The sequence below is a fragment of the Xenopus tropicalis genome, chromosome 4 (assembly GCF_000004195.4).
Source record: "Xenopus tropicalis strain Nigerian chromosome 4, UCB_Xtro_10.0, whole genome shotgun sequence".
In the NCBI taxonomy this organism is placed as follows: domain Eukaryota; kingdom Metazoa; phylum Chordata; class Amphibia; order Anura; family Pipidae; genus Xenopus; species Xenopus tropicalis.
The window spans coordinates 122,648,690-122,665,856 of NC_030680.2; the positions used below are offsets into that span (position 1 = coordinate 122,648,690).

The 17,167-nt window shown below is 41.0% G+C and overlaps 2 protein-coding genes and 1 further gene across 4 annotated transcripts; 2 read left to right on the forward strand and 1 right to left on the reverse strand.

The window, feature by feature from the left end:
* adap1l (ArfGAP with dual PH domains 1-like) lies at positions 1–10,297 on the forward strand. 2 transcript variants are annotated; one of them, XM_012960771.3, is made up of 11 exons: positions 1–352; positions 619–866; positions 2,655–2,746; positions 2,932–3,008; positions 3,518–3,630; positions 5,163–5,309; positions 6,589–6,672; positions 7,138–7,200; positions 8,088–8,159; positions 8,249–8,480; positions 8,920–10,297. In XM_012960771.3, exons 2-11 carry the CDS (start codon positions 684–686, stop codon positions 8,946–8,948), a joined length of 1,092 nt encoding a protein of 363 aa, XP_012816225.2. In that variant the 5' UTR covers positions 1–352; positions 619–683; the 3' UTR covers positions 8,949–10,297.
* A 320-nt stretch (positions 10,298–10,617) lies between these two features.
* On the forward strand, positions 10,618–11,960 carry uts2rl2 (urotensin-2 receptor-like 2). Its single transcript, XM_004913885.2, has one exon. The coding sequence runs from the start codon at positions 10,875–10,877 to the stop codon at positions 11,850–11,852; it is 978 nt and encodes a 325-aa protein (XP_004913942.1). The 5' UTR covers positions 10,618–10,874; the 3' UTR covers positions 11,853–11,960.
* Positions 11,961–13,035: 1,075 nt separating this feature from the next.
* On the reverse strand, positions 13,036–14,024 carry LOC100145554 (uncharacterized loc100145554; the record flags this gene model as incomplete). Its single annotated transcript, NM_001126985.1, is given in 1 exon segment — positions 13,036–14,024. The product of NM_001126985.1 is annotated as an uncharacterized loc100145554 (mRNA).
* Positions 14,025–17,167: the final 3,143 nt, after the last annotated feature.

Below are 17,167 nucleotides of genomic sequence, written 5' to 3' on the forward strand. Positions count from 1 at the left end.
TGACTCAGATTCCTCCCTACTGTGTCCGGAGCACAAAAGAATTGAAACAGCAAAGCCTTTTAGTTCCTGCTCGTTATCATACAGAGAGAACATAGTTCGGTGGCACCCTGTGCTCTGGGCACACCCTTACCTTGAGGATCCCCTGCTGTGCCTGTGCATGTAACATACTGCAGCAACACTGATACACACTTGTGGCTCTGCGTGGGGACGCCCTGGGTGTTTCTACAGGTAGAGAACACTGGCCTAACACCCCGAGTAAGCATGTCTGGAGAACATAACTGGAATGCAGCAACTGTCAAGAATTTAACTGCAAGAGAAGGAAATGGAACCTGTGCAGACTGCAGAGCTCCAGGTGAGGTTAAAGAGGATGGGTGAGGGTGAGCTTTTTTCTGTAGGTATATAATCAGGGTGGGTTTTAGGGCACAGGGGGCCAACATTAGAGGGACCCTGTGGTTGCAAAACATAGATTCAAGCACAATGTTTTATATTATTGAACACATATGAATATTATTGACATGAAGAGTCATTTTTACTAACCAGTACAGATGGTTAACTTGTGCTTAGAATAGCAGCGCCATCAAAGAATTAGTAATGGTACATTGAGGCTTCTCTAAACAGGGTGGAATTCTGCCTGACTAAACATGCCTTGAAGAAAGATTGGAACATTAAGGCTAGACAGATGTATGAACAGAAAATGGTACATTTACCAATGGGCTGTCTGTTTGCCTCTGCTAGATCCTCAGTGGGCTTCCCACACACTGGGCATCTTCCTTTGCGTGGATTGCTCAGGCATCCACCGCAATCTGCCAGAAATCAGTAAAGTGAAGTCTTTGATTATGGACAACTGGGATGACACCCAAGTTCAGGTAATGAGACACTATTTATTTGAAGTTGCTGATATCCACATCAAGATCAAGGTTGGTGGCAATAGCAAATATTTCTCCATAATGCCATCCAACTGGCAAGAATGTGAATCACCAGTGGGATGGCAAGTGAATTGCTTTGGTTTCCTCAGGAGGCAACTTCGGGCGATTTCGGGAAAAACGTAGCAACATGTATGCCTTTCAACTGGCAATTTGCATTCTTGTCGCTGGGATGGCATTACGGGGAGATTAGTTGCCCACAATAGAGAAGATTTATCATGGGTGACTAATCTCCCCATGTGCCCCTGTCCTTAAAGTAAACCTTCCAACTTTTTAAAAATAATGGGGAATTATCTGCCTTCACAGTAACTAAATGACAATGTGTATTAGTGTTAGAATTTTCCTTGACAAGGATAACTGTGCTGAGGGTGTAGTGCAACTATAAGTGCAAAGGACAGTGTAGACCAAAAAACAACCCTCTTTGAGCACATTAGTAACCTTTAAAAGAACCAGAATAAGGACCCCAAGTGTGGGGAGACAATAGGAATCCAGCACCTTCTCTGCTACCAACTGAATTGAAACAGCTGACTGACATAACAAAGTCAAACTCTCAGGACCTTGGAAATAGTTTGTGCCAGTGCTGAAATGACTCCATATCTGTAGAATTTAAAAAAAAATCACAAGGCAAATATTTTTTGCCTGGACTGCAACTCCAGTGATTATTGAAGCCTTGATAATATGCTAAAGAGTGATGGTAGTTATAATCCAGAACACTGCTATGAAGGGTATATAATTCTTGAAAAATCAGTACAATTTAGACAACACCCCATCTAATCCAGTTAAACCCCCTCTATGCAGACAAGCGCCCAATCAACCCAAACTCTAGTACTTTTTGTTAATCCCCACAACATTTGGGTCCACAATTTAACACTGTCCTGCCTAAATAGGGACAATGGAAAGACGTGCCTGTAGGGCTGCACCTCACCCCTTCAAACTATTGTCTTATTAAATGCTATCTTAATTGGCTAATTAGAAAGGAATTTAGATGCCTACTGCATGGTTTCACTTAGGCTTATGCAAAACGTGGCAGACCTTTGGCCTTTGGGTAAAGAATCTGCCCCTACGCTTGAATCATTGCTTTTCTGTGTCTGCACCCAAAGCTTATGTGTTAGCCTGGGTGTGGACACATGGAGCGGATTTCATCTCAGTGAATACCTATTTATAATGGATAGTAGTGATTGGTTAGTGCAGTTCCCATCGTCTAACAAGTAGATCAGCGCTGTCCGACTTATAACATGTAGTTGGCCAATTATATGTCATACAGCATGGTGGAGGGCTGGATAAAATTAAATCTATGATGTCATACAGTGAAGTCTGTGGAGCCTCTGAGCACACTAGGGACCATAACAATACTTTGGGGGGTCACATCTGGCATGTGGGCCTCCAGTTGGGCAGCCTTGAGCAAGATAATGTGCTGAGAAACATGGGAGCTGGAGATCAGCAGCAGCTGGAGGAATGGTATGGACTAGTAAATCTGTAATTTCTAATTGTAAGGATGATGGCACATAGAATTTTTGGTCCCCTCTCTAAATGTCCTGCACTAGAGGAGATGTAGAGTGAGTGACAAAATGACCCCAATGTTTGCCTAGCTTGCCTTTTTCCTCTTTTATTTCACATTGTATCTTTACAGTTGTTGCTCCATTGAATTGATTTTGACTAGTTGTTGCATAGTCCTGCAGCCCTTTCTTTTGTGTTTTGGTTCTGACAGCCGCCCCTCTCTTCTTTTCACAGTTCCTAGCCAGCCACGGGAATATTGCAGCCAAAGCAATATATGAGGCTCATGTGCCTGTGTATTACTACAGACCAAAGCATACGGATTGCCAGTAAGGAGTCGCACTCTGCTCTGTGCATCTAACTCATACTTGCGGGATTCTCTTGCATCAGTCCTCTCAGTATTTCAGTTCTTATTGCAGCTATTCGTATTACTAAAGCTTTTCAATTCATTTCTTTTAAAGTCTATATCATTCCCTCCACTAAAAACTCAGTTCTGAATCTTAATGTCTTTTAGTGTTTTAAGAGAGCAGTGGATTCGATCAAAGTATGAGCGCAAAGAATTCATTAAACCCAAAGGAAACATTTCTAATGGTAAGATTTTAGCTAAGCACAGTGGTTTATGGGTAGGGCTGGAGCCAGAGGGGTTTTTAGGGTAATATACAAAAATCATTCATTTGAAAAGTAATTAAATTGAATTTATACTTTAGGCAAGGACATTTTATGGCAAAGGGAACTGTTGGCTTGGAGGCTTGCATTACAGCAAAGTTATAATCACTGGGGGTGCCAAATGTTTGGTTACCTCCAGTGATTATAATCACTTACCTGATACCCCAAGCCTGTGCTCCTGTTGAAGTAATCACTGGAACCCCAGGCCAGTGCACCTCTTCCCTACAAATGAGAATATAGTGCTGGGAACTGGCTGAATTACTATCTGATATAAAATAGGTTCACTGCTTTACTTCCCTTATTACATGCTGAGTGCAGACTCATTCTTTTAATCACTAAAACATGAATAGAGCAAAGTGTCTATATTAGTAGGTATCTCATAGGCATAGCTTCTGTTAGCTGCTACTGTGTGTCAAGTCAGATTTTATTTGCAGGCTCAAAAGAGGGGAACCTTCTCAAGCGAGGGCGGGATAATGGACAGTACCTGCCGAGAAAATTTTTCCTGTCCGAGATAGATGGCACCCTAAAATACTTCACAAAGCCTGACGTAAGCATTTCAGAATGGGGAGCTTAAATGGCATGGGGTGGAGGGGTTCAAGAGTTTTTAGGATAAATTGATGTAATTATGCATAGATAATGAAACTTTCTGCTCCCTCCTGGACCCTTCTGGTCCTTAAAGGGGAAGTTCACGTTCAAGTAACTTTTAGTATGTTCTACATGGAGAAATTACAAATTCTTTTAGAACACTACTCTATGTACTATATTGAAAGTTAAATTACAGGTGGGCTACCCCATTAAGGATTCTGGTGGTGCCTGTCAGTATATTTATCAGTTCAATATGTTTTGTTTACATTTCACACAAGGTTGTCTCACTTTTCCAGCAGGCCTATGTATTGATGCCACCAGATTGGCCTCATGAAGAAGTGAATTTGTATATTATATATGTGTTAAAGGGCCCATCACCTTGATCATATAAGAAGTAAAAAAAGTGCCAGATTTTTATGTGGGCTAAAAATTACACCTTTATTGGAACTTCTTGTATAACCTTTGACCCCATCATGCAAATCAGGGGTGGGCATGTCCTAGTGGTCCTTAGCCCAGAAGCACAGTAGGATGTGGGTAGCGAAACACATCTATGCCCTTACACAGGGAAAGGTAAACATTTAGTGCTGTCAGATCCATTCAGCCACTAATTGGCTGTCATCCTATAGAACAAATGTCTGAGTGCTGCATGGTTTTCCGCACAACCAGCAAGAAGTGGAATGACTGGTGTCAGCAAAGTTTTTGGGAAAATTTTCATTAAAGCGCTATGAAAAGCAACTTTTACAGGCACAAGTTTCTATTTTTGGAGGTGTGTCTACAGGATGTGCCTTTACAAATCCAGAAGACAGGGCTACTATTATAGTAGAGCAGAATGGGGAATATGCTCTGAGCCACCAGGAAAAATATGAATTTTTGCACACAGGGTGGCCTATATTGTGTACTAACGATTCTATATTTAAGTTATCAGCAATGTTTCAACCTGCAGCCCTTAGCTCTTGCTGATATGCACCCTTCTGAATCCCACAGACAGCCTCCATTTCTCAGGGGACACAGAGTTTAGCTCATGAATAGCTGGAGGATAGCAGGTTGCTCATCCCTAAGTTATATACATTTTCTCCCCACAGATTGCATTCCTAACTTAAGTGCTTATTTACAAATACAAATGCAATTGGGTCCCAAGTTTTTTAAAGCTGAGATTTAAGAAGGAACTTGAATTACTTTCAGCTTGAAGGTGGCGGTAGCTCAGGGGTTCCCCTGCTTCAACAGGCGCACTTGTGCAATATACTGGTGCATTCTTGGTCCAATTATCTGCAAGTGTAAGGAGAATGCTTGGGTGCAAATACCTTTAATAAATGGTGGCCATACACACACAACAATTGCACCAATGACTGTGCGACTGCAGTTGCGGCTACATTTATATATAGGAAATATAGTATTAGGCCATTAAGTGAAATACTTTCTAGGGAATCAAGTCTCTTTTTGGTCCAACATCCTTGTTTTTTGTGATGCTCAGAACTACCATCCCATCTGCCCTAGGCCAAGGAACCAAAGACAGTGATCAGAATTGACACTGTTAATGCCAGCTTCCAGCCCGTGAAGATGAAAAATGCCAATGGCTTACAGATCACATATGTCAAGGACAACAAGACGAGAAATATATTCGTGTATCACAATGACGGACAGGTGAACTTGTTATCTGGGGTTATGTTTATCTGTTATAAGCTCCTATTTTTCTTGGTTTTACATAAAATTCATTGCTTGAACTATGTGTGTGAAGAAAGGACACTGTAAATAACTTGGTGTGTGTGTGTAATATTAGTCAGTGTATGATGGGCCAGTACAGGAGAAATGTGTATGAGAAGAAGCAAAGTTTATTGTATAAGACAAGGCTGTTCAACTGAAGGCCTATGGGCCAGATGTGACCCTCCGAAGGATTTTTATGGTCCCCAGAGACTCTGCTCAGAGACTCCATAGATGTCTACTGTGCTCTGCCCTTCACTTGTTATTTAAAATTTAGGGTGAGGTATAGTTTGCAAGGCAGCCCTGTCCTTTTCTTCTGCCATAGGCAGAGACACTGCTTTTCTCTGTTCTAGAATTGACAAAGGTCTCTGAGTTCTGTTTCAGAGCACACAGAGCTGCGGGATGCCCCGATGAATACAGTGCTGCCTGCATTTGGCAGCGAGTGAGAGGCATGGCTGGAACTAGGGGTACGCTGAAGAGGCAGATACCTAGGGAGAAACAATGGGGGGGGGGGGGCTGCTAGGCATGTTCCTCTCTGTTGCCTACCCTAGTCTGGGGCCTTGTTCCTCCATTATTAACCTAGCTGGGTATTGAATGTGAGTAAATGAACTATTTCATGCATGTGCACAGGGGAAAGACGAAGCTGGCCGGGTTGCCTAGGGTGCCTTGGAGGGGGATGGCACATAGGCATGAATCAGACATTTAATTTAGGAAACAGCAAAGGCCACAGACACAAAGCAGTAAGGACAGGGTCGTTGATCTGTGCCCCCTTAGAGAGCATAGGCATTCCCCCTGACTAAAGTGCTCCATGCATTAGAGCTAAAGGGAACATTCTTGCTCCACATAGAGCCCTTGCATTTCTGTTCGGTAGCATAGCTAATGAGAAAAGGGGCGTGAAAGTATCTTTTGGGGGCAATATGGAATACATGTGAGTACCACATCAGTGCAATGGAGAATAGGGGTAAGTGTAAAGCATCAGAAAAACATTTTAATGCCTACAGTGCAGTAGTTGTGGCTCTAGATACACTTATTTCACTGTTATTAACAGCCAGGCACTTCAGGTCCACACTGCTTGAAACACTCTGTTGTGCTTACCTTGTATAAGTACTGACAGGGCCAGTTCTGCAGGTAGACTTTATGTGACTAAAGGCACTGGAATGAAACAGTGCTTTGTAAATGCTAACACAAAAAATATGTTGACTTCCTCATATATTTGTTATAGGAGATTGTAAGCTGGTTTAATGCCATCCGATCAGCCCAGTTCAGCTACATGCAAATTGCCTTTCCAAAAGCATCAGACAAAGAGGTAACTGGGTAAAAAAAAAAATAAAGGAAATGTAAGGGGATAAAAAATGACAAATTGCCGACACGGAATAATTACCTTTTTGTTTTCAATGTCATTTTATAATAAATATAAATAAACACTAGTGTTTAAATGAAAAAGCAACTGATTTAGACATGTTGCTTGCATAATCTAGACCCTAGCAACTACATAGCTGCTAATATTCCAAACTGGAGAGCTGCTGAACAGAATGTTGTATAATTTAAAGCCACAAAAAATAAAAATATCACCGTATGCATCATACTGAAAGGGTCTTTGATCTTGCCATGAGTTTTATGAGACTTCTGCTTTACACTACTTAGCATTATATTGCATATTCTTTTCAAGTACAAATAAAACCTTTTTGGTTTGATAAAGACAATGAGCAGAATGATGGGGAAAGAAGGTATGCAATTTTCTTGTTCATAAAACACTCTATTGATGTCCTAGATCATCAGTCGCCTGACCCGAAATTTTTTGAAAGAAGGTTACATGGAAAAGACTGGACCCAAGGTTAGATCATTTTTTATTCTTCACAAGCCCTGAGCACCACTCTGCATTCCTTGTTGCGGCTGTACAAATACAAGATAACACCAACTGTGCTATATTTGTACTGTTACACATACGTTAGGGAGGAGGCACGTAGTAATATTCACCATAACATGGTAACCCTCTCATTAACTTACTTATTTGAGATATTTTACCCAGAATGCTCAGAACCTAGGGTTTTCCAAATAAGGGGGTCTTTCTGTAATTTGGATCATCATACTTAAAAAACTAAAAAATACTCCCATTAGGATTGTTTTGCCTCAAATAAGGATATTATTGTACGAAACCTAGTTTCGTAAGATATTTGGCCAGACAGGCCAGACGACCGATATAGCAGGAGTGTCAGATATCAGTCGTCTCGTCGATCGTGTGGGATGAAAGCAAAATCTATGTTATGGGCTGAATTGTCAGGTGGAGGTAGAATCCCTATTGTTTTTACCTCCATATCTGAGTGGATGGAATAGAGTCAATGGAAGAAAGCTTTACCGTGATTTGGTGATATCTGGATAATGGGCTTCCAGATAATGGATCCTATACCTGTTTTGGGTATACTGCTTGTTAAAGTATAAGTAAACCTTTAAGATTAGGCCTCTTCCTCGACTACGTCATGTTTGAAAAGTGACCAGCAGGTGGCACTGTTTAACAAAATGCATTCATATTAACAGTACTTTAACCCATTATATCTTGGAATAAAAGAAAATAAATATTTAATGTAAATTGCAAAATAACAAAAGCCAGTTTTGTTCACCCATGACTAGTGTGCATAGCTTGTTGATAGTATCAGGTATATAAAAGTTGTAACCTGTTAAATATGTCAAATATGTTTTTATTGCCATTTCCTTTCTCTGCAGCAAACTGATGGCTTTAAGAAAAGATGGTTCACTCTTGACCATCGAAGACTGATGTATTTCAAGGACCCTTTGGTGAGTAAGGTGATTCTCTGGCCAGGCTTGCTCGGTGGCTATTGGGTGAATTTATTTAATGGGTGTTTCTCTCAATCATTATCAATCAGGATGCTTTTGCCAAAGGGGAGTTGTTTTTAGGAAGCAGTCAGAATGGTTATGAGGTGAAGCCTGTGATAGTCCCCTCCACACATGGTAACTGCACCTGGAATTATGGCATCTCAATCACTACCCCAGAACGCACCTACCTTTTTACCTGCGAGAGTGAAAGTGAGCGGGAGAACTGGCTCCTTGTGTTCAAGGAGGTGATCAGCCAACCCATGACTGTTAGGGAATTCTCAGGTTAGACTCTCACATTCACATTCTCTTACTTCCCATTCCTTTTTCATGTTGTCTTTCTCCATGCTCCTATATATTGGCTTCTTACTTATTTAACCTCTCTTCTCTACAAGGTCCTGGGACCAACTGTGCCCCAGATTACATAACTCTTACCTTATTCTTTTTTATCTACTTCTCTATTCTACCTCTTACCCCTCAATCTGCCATTTTGTATACTGTGCACACTGTGTTGTGGGCCAGGCAGGAGGGGGCACATAGGCGCTCAGGTGCCCATTAGTTCTTTAGCACTTGTGCCCGGGGGAAATAACTCCTTGTGTGTTCTTCAACCCATCTGTATTTGTTTTCTCCTTTTTTGACTTAACACATATTCTTTTATTTTCTCTCTTTGTATCTGTACATAGCATTCTATATAGTAACTAATTGGTACCCTCTTTCTTTTCAGTTGAAGCACAGTTTAAGACAAGGTCCTAACACGATGCCTCTTCTGTACGACATGATCATATTCACTCTTCTAAGACTTTAAATTTGTGGTGCCCATTTCATACACATCCTGTCACTTTATTTCATTGCTGGAGCACTGCATGAGGCCTTTTAGGAGTAAGAAGATTTCACATAAATAAACTTTACAGCAATAACAACAAGAAAAAATATAATGTATGTGCATTGTTTAAATATGGGCAATCAAAATCCTCAGTATGTTATAGTATGTCTTAAAATGCCCTTCATGGTTGAGGACCCTCAAACACAGCAGGATTCATTAATTGTTGGACTGGGGTGTGTGGGGCTCACCGCTCAGTTGCCCCCACCCCAGTTACAAGCTGCTCTGCACTGCAAACCCAGTCTCCACTCTTTCCCCTGCTGCGCACATGCACCTGCGGCCCGTACCTTGTGTTCCCTTACAGCCACTGCCAGGAATGCCCACAGTTCCTGGTAAGGAGCAGGCCTGGGGCAACAGGGCTCATGTTTTTCCCAGTGTCCATCTGGTCCAGTCTGACCCAGGGCTCATTTACACATGCTGGACAATTTGGACCTGAGCAGTAACATGGAAACCAAACAAATTTTTGCTTTCACCATTCTATTTGCAACTTGCCATAAAAAAAAAAAAGATTACCAACCAGATTGGTTCCGATGGGTTACTGCCCAGGTCCAAAATTGCCCACTGTGTAAATGAGCCCCTGCAATGTAATAATAGTTCCTAAAGGTGCAGTAAGCATACCAGCCAATTAGATGTTTACTTTCAAAGTGCAGTTGTTGATTTGTTGCTGTGAAGCAAACTTTACACCTGTTGTAACATATCCTCAGTAGAGTTGAACAGCTGAGGGTTTGATACTGGTTTCATGTGACAGGCTGCAATGGTGGTCACAACCTGAACCAGTGGCATAATTATATGGGAAGCAGACCCTGCAACTGGATCACCTGTGACACTTTAGCTGGGGGAACCCATAGCCATAGCCATGTAATTCCTGTGATCTGAACACCAAAATGCCTCCCAGCAGGCACTGACTCTCAATCTGGGGATTCTGGCAAATGCCAGAGGGGCTGCTGCACGACACAATAGAAAGTCACTATTTATTGGGCTGTTTTGGCCTACTTAAAATTCCAGGGCCTATTTTAAATCCAGACCTGCCCAGTCCAGAGCTGCCCCCCATTTACCCCCTAAACCATTCTCCATAGCAGCAGGGCATTTAGAAGAGAGTAAATCTCTTCTAAGCCGGTTTGACTACATTATTCCCTGTCTCTGTCTGTCCCTCTGCAAATATTAATTTTGTTTTTGTAAGCTAAGCCTTAATGATTGGTTTCAATAAATGTGTTCCTATTTGTATGATTGTTAAATATTGTTTGCATTTCCTAAACCTCTATAACTCTATAACATAACTGCAATATGTGTTCCGATGAATTGTCCTCATACAGTTTGTGCTTCAGTCTGTGTGGTTGCTCTGCTCTCTGGCAGTTTAATGGTGAAATGAGAAGGAGGAGGAGTGCACGAGGCAGAGGAGCATAAAAACACAATTGCCTTGCAAACCAACAAGAGCTCCCTTATGTTTCAGTTTTTTATTGACAAAGTGCCAAAAAGAGAGATGGAGAGTGAGGAAGGAGATAAAAGTGAATCAACTCTGCAGAGTCGGAGGTGAGCCACCAAAGTCATTGAAAGCAGGAAGAGTTTCTTCTTATTCCTAATTCTCAAGTCCCTGTGGCAATTTATATCAACATGCTGAGCTTTACTGTCCATACATGCCATCATAACTGGCACAGGTTGGATTAACATGGCACCGGGAGAGATGCTGTGAGCTATGATAAATGAAATCAGTTCCTTCTGCACTGCCGTGGACTTTTAATCTTTGGTTTTAAAAGATATTCATCACAAACAGATGTTTGTTTGCTCAGTGTGGAGACAGAATGGAAGAGTATGAAGGAGACAGCAACTCTGGTGAGTTATTTGAATTCCCAGGCTCCAGAGAAGAAGAAATCTTGGTCACCTCTACCCTGAGCGCTGTTCTAGCAGCTATGTTTCTTTTGGGGATGGCAGGTAACATTTATGTGCTCTTTATCAATATGCTTTCGGCCAAGCCAGCTGGCTGTATGTGTGTACATGTGATCAGTCTAGCGTTGGCAGATTTACTGTATCTCTCAACAATTCCCTTTGTGGTGAGTACATATCTTGCTCGAGACTGGTATTTCGGTGATGTGGGATGCAGAGTTCTCTTAAGTATGGACTTGTTCACCATGCACGCTAGCATTTACCACCTTACTGCCATGAGTGTGGAGAGGTACCAAGCAGTGGTGCATCCTTTAAAATCCCGAGTTTCGCAGAGTCATCACAAATTCACCAGTGTAGCCATCTGGCTTACATCCTTGCTTCTCACCTTACCCATGATGTGCATGATGCAGCTTCAGGATAGTCCTTATGGATCTGGAAAGAGAATTTGTTTTCCCACCTGGACACCAAATGGTTTCAAATGTTACTTGACTGTTATTTTTTGCACCAGCATTCTTGGACCTGGACTCATTCTTATATATCTCTATCTACATCTTGCCAGGGTGTACTGGATGTCTGGCATAGAAGTTCAACAGTCCAGGCATAAACTGAACCAGTGCCTTGGTTTCCGCATCTTCACCATCATTTTGGCGTACTGGGCTTGTTTTGTGCCTTTTTGGGCTTGGCAGTTGGCCAAATTGTACCAGTGTGATTCTATGAGGTTGACAGCAGCAGCCCAGATATATCTCAACTTTGGAGTCACGTGCTTAACCTACGCTAACAGCTGTGTTAACCCACTCCTTTATACCTTGCTGACGCGCAATTATTGGGAATACCTGGCTGGCCGCGGCCGCGGTACTAGTGTAGAACTACGAAAAGTTGGCCATGGCCAACTCTAAAAATGCAGCTCACCAATTAAATTCAACATTCATCTTGGTTAGGGTGTTTTTTTTTTTACAAAACTGTACAATACGTGTTTTTATGGATAAATCTAGAAGCAAATTTAACCATTTGTTTGGTTTCTTTTTTTGTTGTTACATCTACTATAACATACTGTATTCTGTTTTATTTATGAGAAGAAATCAAGTCACAACCCTATTTAGCCATGATAGTGTTAATAAATACAAAATAATTATATATATATACAAGGAGACTTGCAAGGCAACATTAGAGGACATTATAGACAGATAGCAGGGAATATTTTTTGCCATAGAAAAGATCAGCGCACCAGAGGCCACTTTATATTAAAGGGACAGAGCCATGGGCGTCCACAGAAGGGGGCAAGAGGGGGCACTTGCCCCCCCCTGGAAAAGTAGCAAAAAAACCAAAAACCTTACTCCGTTTCTGCACTTTCCCCTCAAGCCCGTTTTTGCTGTGCTCCGATTGGATCTTTCTTCTTGTGGATTCACCAATCAGAGCACAGCTTCCTTGACAGACAGTAAAATTGACCAATCAGAGCACAGATGCACACAGGGATCGGGAGATTTTGCAAACTGGAAACAGAAATAAAGACTGAAAAGATGAATCTGCAGCTGTAACTTTACCTGAGAACCAACTCTCAACTTTTGCTGCAGTTTTCATCCCACAGGTACTATCATGGGCGTCCACAGAAGGGGGCAAGAGGGGGCACTTGCCCCCCCCCTGGAAAAGTAGCAAAAAAACCAAAAACCTTACTCCGTTTCTGCACTTTCCCCTCAAGCCCGTTTTTGCTGTGCTCCGATTGGATCTTTCTTCTTGTGGATTCACCAATCAGAGCACAGCTTCCTTGACAGACAGTAAAATTGACCAATCAGAGCACAGATGCACACAGGGATCGGGAGATTTTGCAAACTGGAAACAGAAATAAAGACTGAAAAGATGAATCTGCAGCTGTAACTTTACCTGAGAACCAACTCTCAACTTTTGCTGCAGTTTTCATCCCACAGGTACTATACAGTTCTAAAGAATCACTAGCTGACATTAAATTGTTTAATTTATAATCTATCCCCTACCCTAACACATGGAGGGTAAGTTAACTCTTTCCCTCTGAAAAAGCTCATTGTGAGTTTATAAATGTGTTGTTGTTTTTTGCACTTACTATTTTTTTTTTTTTTTTTTGTCATTGTTTTGTTCATTTATAGTAAGTTACAGTGGGGCCAATGTTGTGTATCCGTGCCAGTGTTATAGTGCCAGGGCCTGAATATCTGCCATCAGTACCCACTGCTCCTCATGGCATATAATGTGCTGGGTTTGTAAATACGGACTGCATCTCACTGTATATAATGGGGAGTCAGTACCCACTGCCTTTCTTGCTATAAAACTAACATAAACACATCTAAAGGGGTGGTTCACTTTTAAGTTAACCTTTAGTATGTTATAAAATGGCCTATTCCTAGCAACTTTGCAATTGGTCTTCCTAATTAATTTTTTTGAATAATTTGCCTTTCTCTTCTGCCTCTATACAGATTTCAAATGGGGGCCAAAAAATATTGCTCTGCGAGGCTACAATTTTATTATTATTATAATTTTGTATTACTTATTTTTCCAAGTAGGCCCCTTAACTATTCATATTCCCATCTCTTGTTTAAATCACTACCTGGTTGCTAGGGTAAATAAGACCCTAGCAACCAGATAGCTGCTGAAATACCAAATGGAGAGCTGCTGAACAAAAAGCTAAATAACTGAAAAACCATTAAAAATAAAAGTGAATTCGAATGCGAACTACCCCTTTAAGCTAACTGATCCCAAACACAAATGTTTGCAGATCCCCTAACAGAAGTGCGCGTATGAATACTTTTACTACTAATACTAAACATTTTAGGGTAAAAAAAAAAAGCACCCCCACCCGCACTTTTGTACAGTATCCCTGGGAGTCAGTGGGAACGGCAAGAGGTAGTTGGGAGGTTAACTTTTTACGTCAGCAGTGAATCCACTAAGTGTCACATTAGCCGTAGGTCAGTCTGTGTATGGGCCATATTTAGCCTCCCCTAGTATCATCCTGCAAAAAAAAATATATATATATATATTTATCTGTTGCAGGATGATGCTAGCTTACTTGCCCCCCCTTGGAAAATTTTCTGCGGACGCCCATGGACAGAGCTTCCATTTGAAGCAGCATAGGTGGTTTTTCACGGTGAGGGAAGTGAGATTGGGGAATGCCCTTCCTAGTGATGTTGTGATGGCAGATTCAGTTAATGCCTGGATGTTTTCTTGAACAAGCATAGTATCCAAGGCTATTGGGCTATTGTGATACTAAAATCTACAATTAGTATAGATACTGGTATATGTTGTTTATATATGTGTGTATATGTTGTATATGTGAGTGTATAGATGAATAGCAAGAATGGGAGCAATACCCCTTACTTCCATCCTCATGGAACTCCAAGGTCACTTCTAATATCCTCATATTTTACAACAGGGGGTATATTATTTATTATAATACACAAGTTTCAGTGATTTTTATGAGGGAAATGACATCACTAAGCACTGATTATAACTGATGACACCGCTACGCATAGTTTATAAGGATATTTATGGCACTTATCATGTGTGTATAATAGCAGGTTCTTTGATTGCCTGTGTACTGATTACTAAAGAAATCACTGAGGATCACTATAGCCCTTCATGTTAAAGCATGGGTATATATCCAGGGGGAATTAATTCCATTGGGATTATAAATCACCCATCGTTTAATTTCTCACCACAACAAAAAGGTTCCACACAGCATGGTTGGTATTTTATAAATGACTGGGCATTCAGTCCCCAGTACATTGTGGTGTTTAAAGAGTGTGGGTAAACTTGACAGGTACAGAAAGCAGAAGAATTTCATAGCTGATTCCTAAATATTTCTTCAGTAAGACTGGATGTGATAGGAAGCTCAGTCAGTCTCATAATTTCACAGTAGGGTATAAAGTGCGTAGGGGCAGCAATGCAATCCCTGACTTTGCACCATCAGCACAATGAACAGAACCTCAGCATCCATAGCCAACATTCAGCTGTATTTTCTTACATGCTCAACACAGTCAAATGACTTGAGTTACATTTTGTACACAGCCCATATCAGGCTGAAGCAATTAACCCAGAATTTGATGCTCAGTAACTTCAGAAGGTATCATGTTTAGCGATTTAACATAGCTCAAATCCAGCAGGCATAGGTTATGCATGTATTTGCCATGTTCCACAGTGCAAAAGTCATTCATGTCAATCCCTGCCCCAGGAAGATGCAGTGGAATCCCATGCAGATATGGGGAGAACACATATCTCCATGCAGACTTTGCCTTGATTAGAAATGAACCCAACTCCCAACGCTGTGAGGCAGAACTGCTAACCCCTGCACAGCTGTGATGCCCACACATAAAGCCACTAATCCTATGATCCTACCTGGGACTCCATACAGACTATTTAATACTGTGCATTATATTCTATAGACTATTCATTTACTTATTTGTAAAAGGTGGTTCAACTGCAAGTTAATTTTTAGTATCTTATAAAATGTCTCTCTAGCAACGTTGCCATTGGTATTCATTTTTTTTTAGCAATTTGCCCTCCTTTTCTGCCTCTTCCTAGCTTTCAGTTGGGGGTCACTGACCCTAGTAGACAAATAACTGTTGCTCTGTGAGGCTATAATTGTATTTCTTATCAGTCCTTTGCCTATTCATAGTCCAGTCTCTCTTTCAAATCACAGCCTGGTTGCTAGGGTAAATAACATCCTAGCAACCATATGGCTTTTGAAGTACCAAACTGGAGAGCTGTAGATTAAAAAGCCAAATAACCGAAAAACCACAAGTAGTAAAAAACAAAGACAATCAATATACTGATAATTGTCTCAATATGTGTTTTAGCAGAGGCAATTCTCAGTATTGTCTGTTTTGCAACCCACAGCCTGCTGGCCCATTTATATGCTCACAACACGCTAAATACCCACATTTTTTGTGGGTAAATGATCCACTGAAGGACTCTGCTCTTATTTAAAGCTGGAGCTGATTTCTATGTTGTTTTGACTTTACAGCAAAAGAATCTGCTCACAAAGCTACAAGGAAGTTTTCTGAATATATTCCCCCAATAGAATGCCAGGATTAACTACTTCATGTTTATGGAACAACACAGGCATTATAGCAAGTAACAATTTTACCTTTGTCTGTACCCTTTGTCACTGATCAGGCCAGGAGTTAAAATTAAAACACCTTTACTGTATTTCCTTGTTGGCTATCAGGCATAAATGTACAGGTCAGGCCTGAGAACTTGAAAACACACCAAAGACAAAAGGAGACTTCCGCTTGATAACTGTTCTATTGTTGAGCATGGCTTGTTTTTCAGGTAACAGGTTGGCCATGTGCCCAGACCCTGTAGGTCGTACCTTTAATCAAGTAATGATATTTTGATTTGTATAAATGCAGTGAGATATTAGAAAGCATTTGTATATTGAAAATAAGTGGAAATAAAAACGTACATGCCTTCTTTGATTAACTTTCTAATTAGCAGGGCGGCTCTTCTGTATAGACATCTGCGGGTCTGTGCCAGGGCAGCAATTATTTAACCCCCAGAGCAATGCCAGACACGTGCCAAAATCTCCTGGCAGAGTTCATGAATAGGGGCCTAAATGATTGGCATATGAACCATTTGGGGGAGGGTAGTGACTAGGTAACCACAGCAGCAAATCAGACTTTTCCTTTATTTTAACTGCATTTGACTTATCAAGACTTTGTTGGTTATAACCTCAGAAAGGCAAATTTCTTTGTTCAAAATTAGGTAAGCTTAAGTTTTTTTTAACTCTTTTTTCGGTGAAATCTGAATTGGAAAAAAATCCAGCTATTAGTAAATGACCCCCTTAGATCTATAATAAATATCAAAGGTATTCTGTTACGGATCCTTCTTTGAGGTACCCGTGCTGATCCATTCCAGGGGCTGGAGTAAGGTCAGGGTGAGTTAAGGCAGAAGCAGTAAGAGGAAAGAGAGATGCTAGAGAAGCCATTTAATATAGTTTTTGCTGATAGAGATGCTGTGCTTATAAGTTCTGGGAAAGAGCATGTGTTAATATATTATGGGGATTCTGGCAGAAAGGTAGGTTGCAATATTTTAGGGATGTTTGGGGTGAGAATATATGTTGCATGATTTGTAATGGAGAGAGACTGTGATACAATATTCTGATGCTTTTTATACTTGTGTATCTATAGGATAGGGTTAATGCCTCAGCATTTGGCTCTCAGTCTCAGCCTTTTTGCTAAAACCAATAAGC

Bases quoted from the DNA above. Each gene is read 5' to 3' on its own strand.
- adap1l (XM_012960771.3), top strand. From the start codon at position 684: ATGAACAGAAAATGGTACATTTACCAATGGGCTGTCTGTTTGCCTCTG. The intron at 6,673-7,137 runs GTAACTGGGTAA...TTGATGTCCTAG, and splicing joins CAAAAGCATCAGACAAAGAG to ATCATCAGTCGCCTGACCCG. The intron at 8,160-8,248 runs GTGAGTAAGGTG...ATTATCAATCAG, and splicing joins TGTATTTCAAGGACCCTTTG to GATGCTTTTGCCAAAGGGGA.
- uts2rl2 (XM_004913885.2), top strand. From the start codon at position 10,875: ATGGAAGAGTATGAAGGAGACAGCAACTCTGGTGAGTTATTTGAATTC.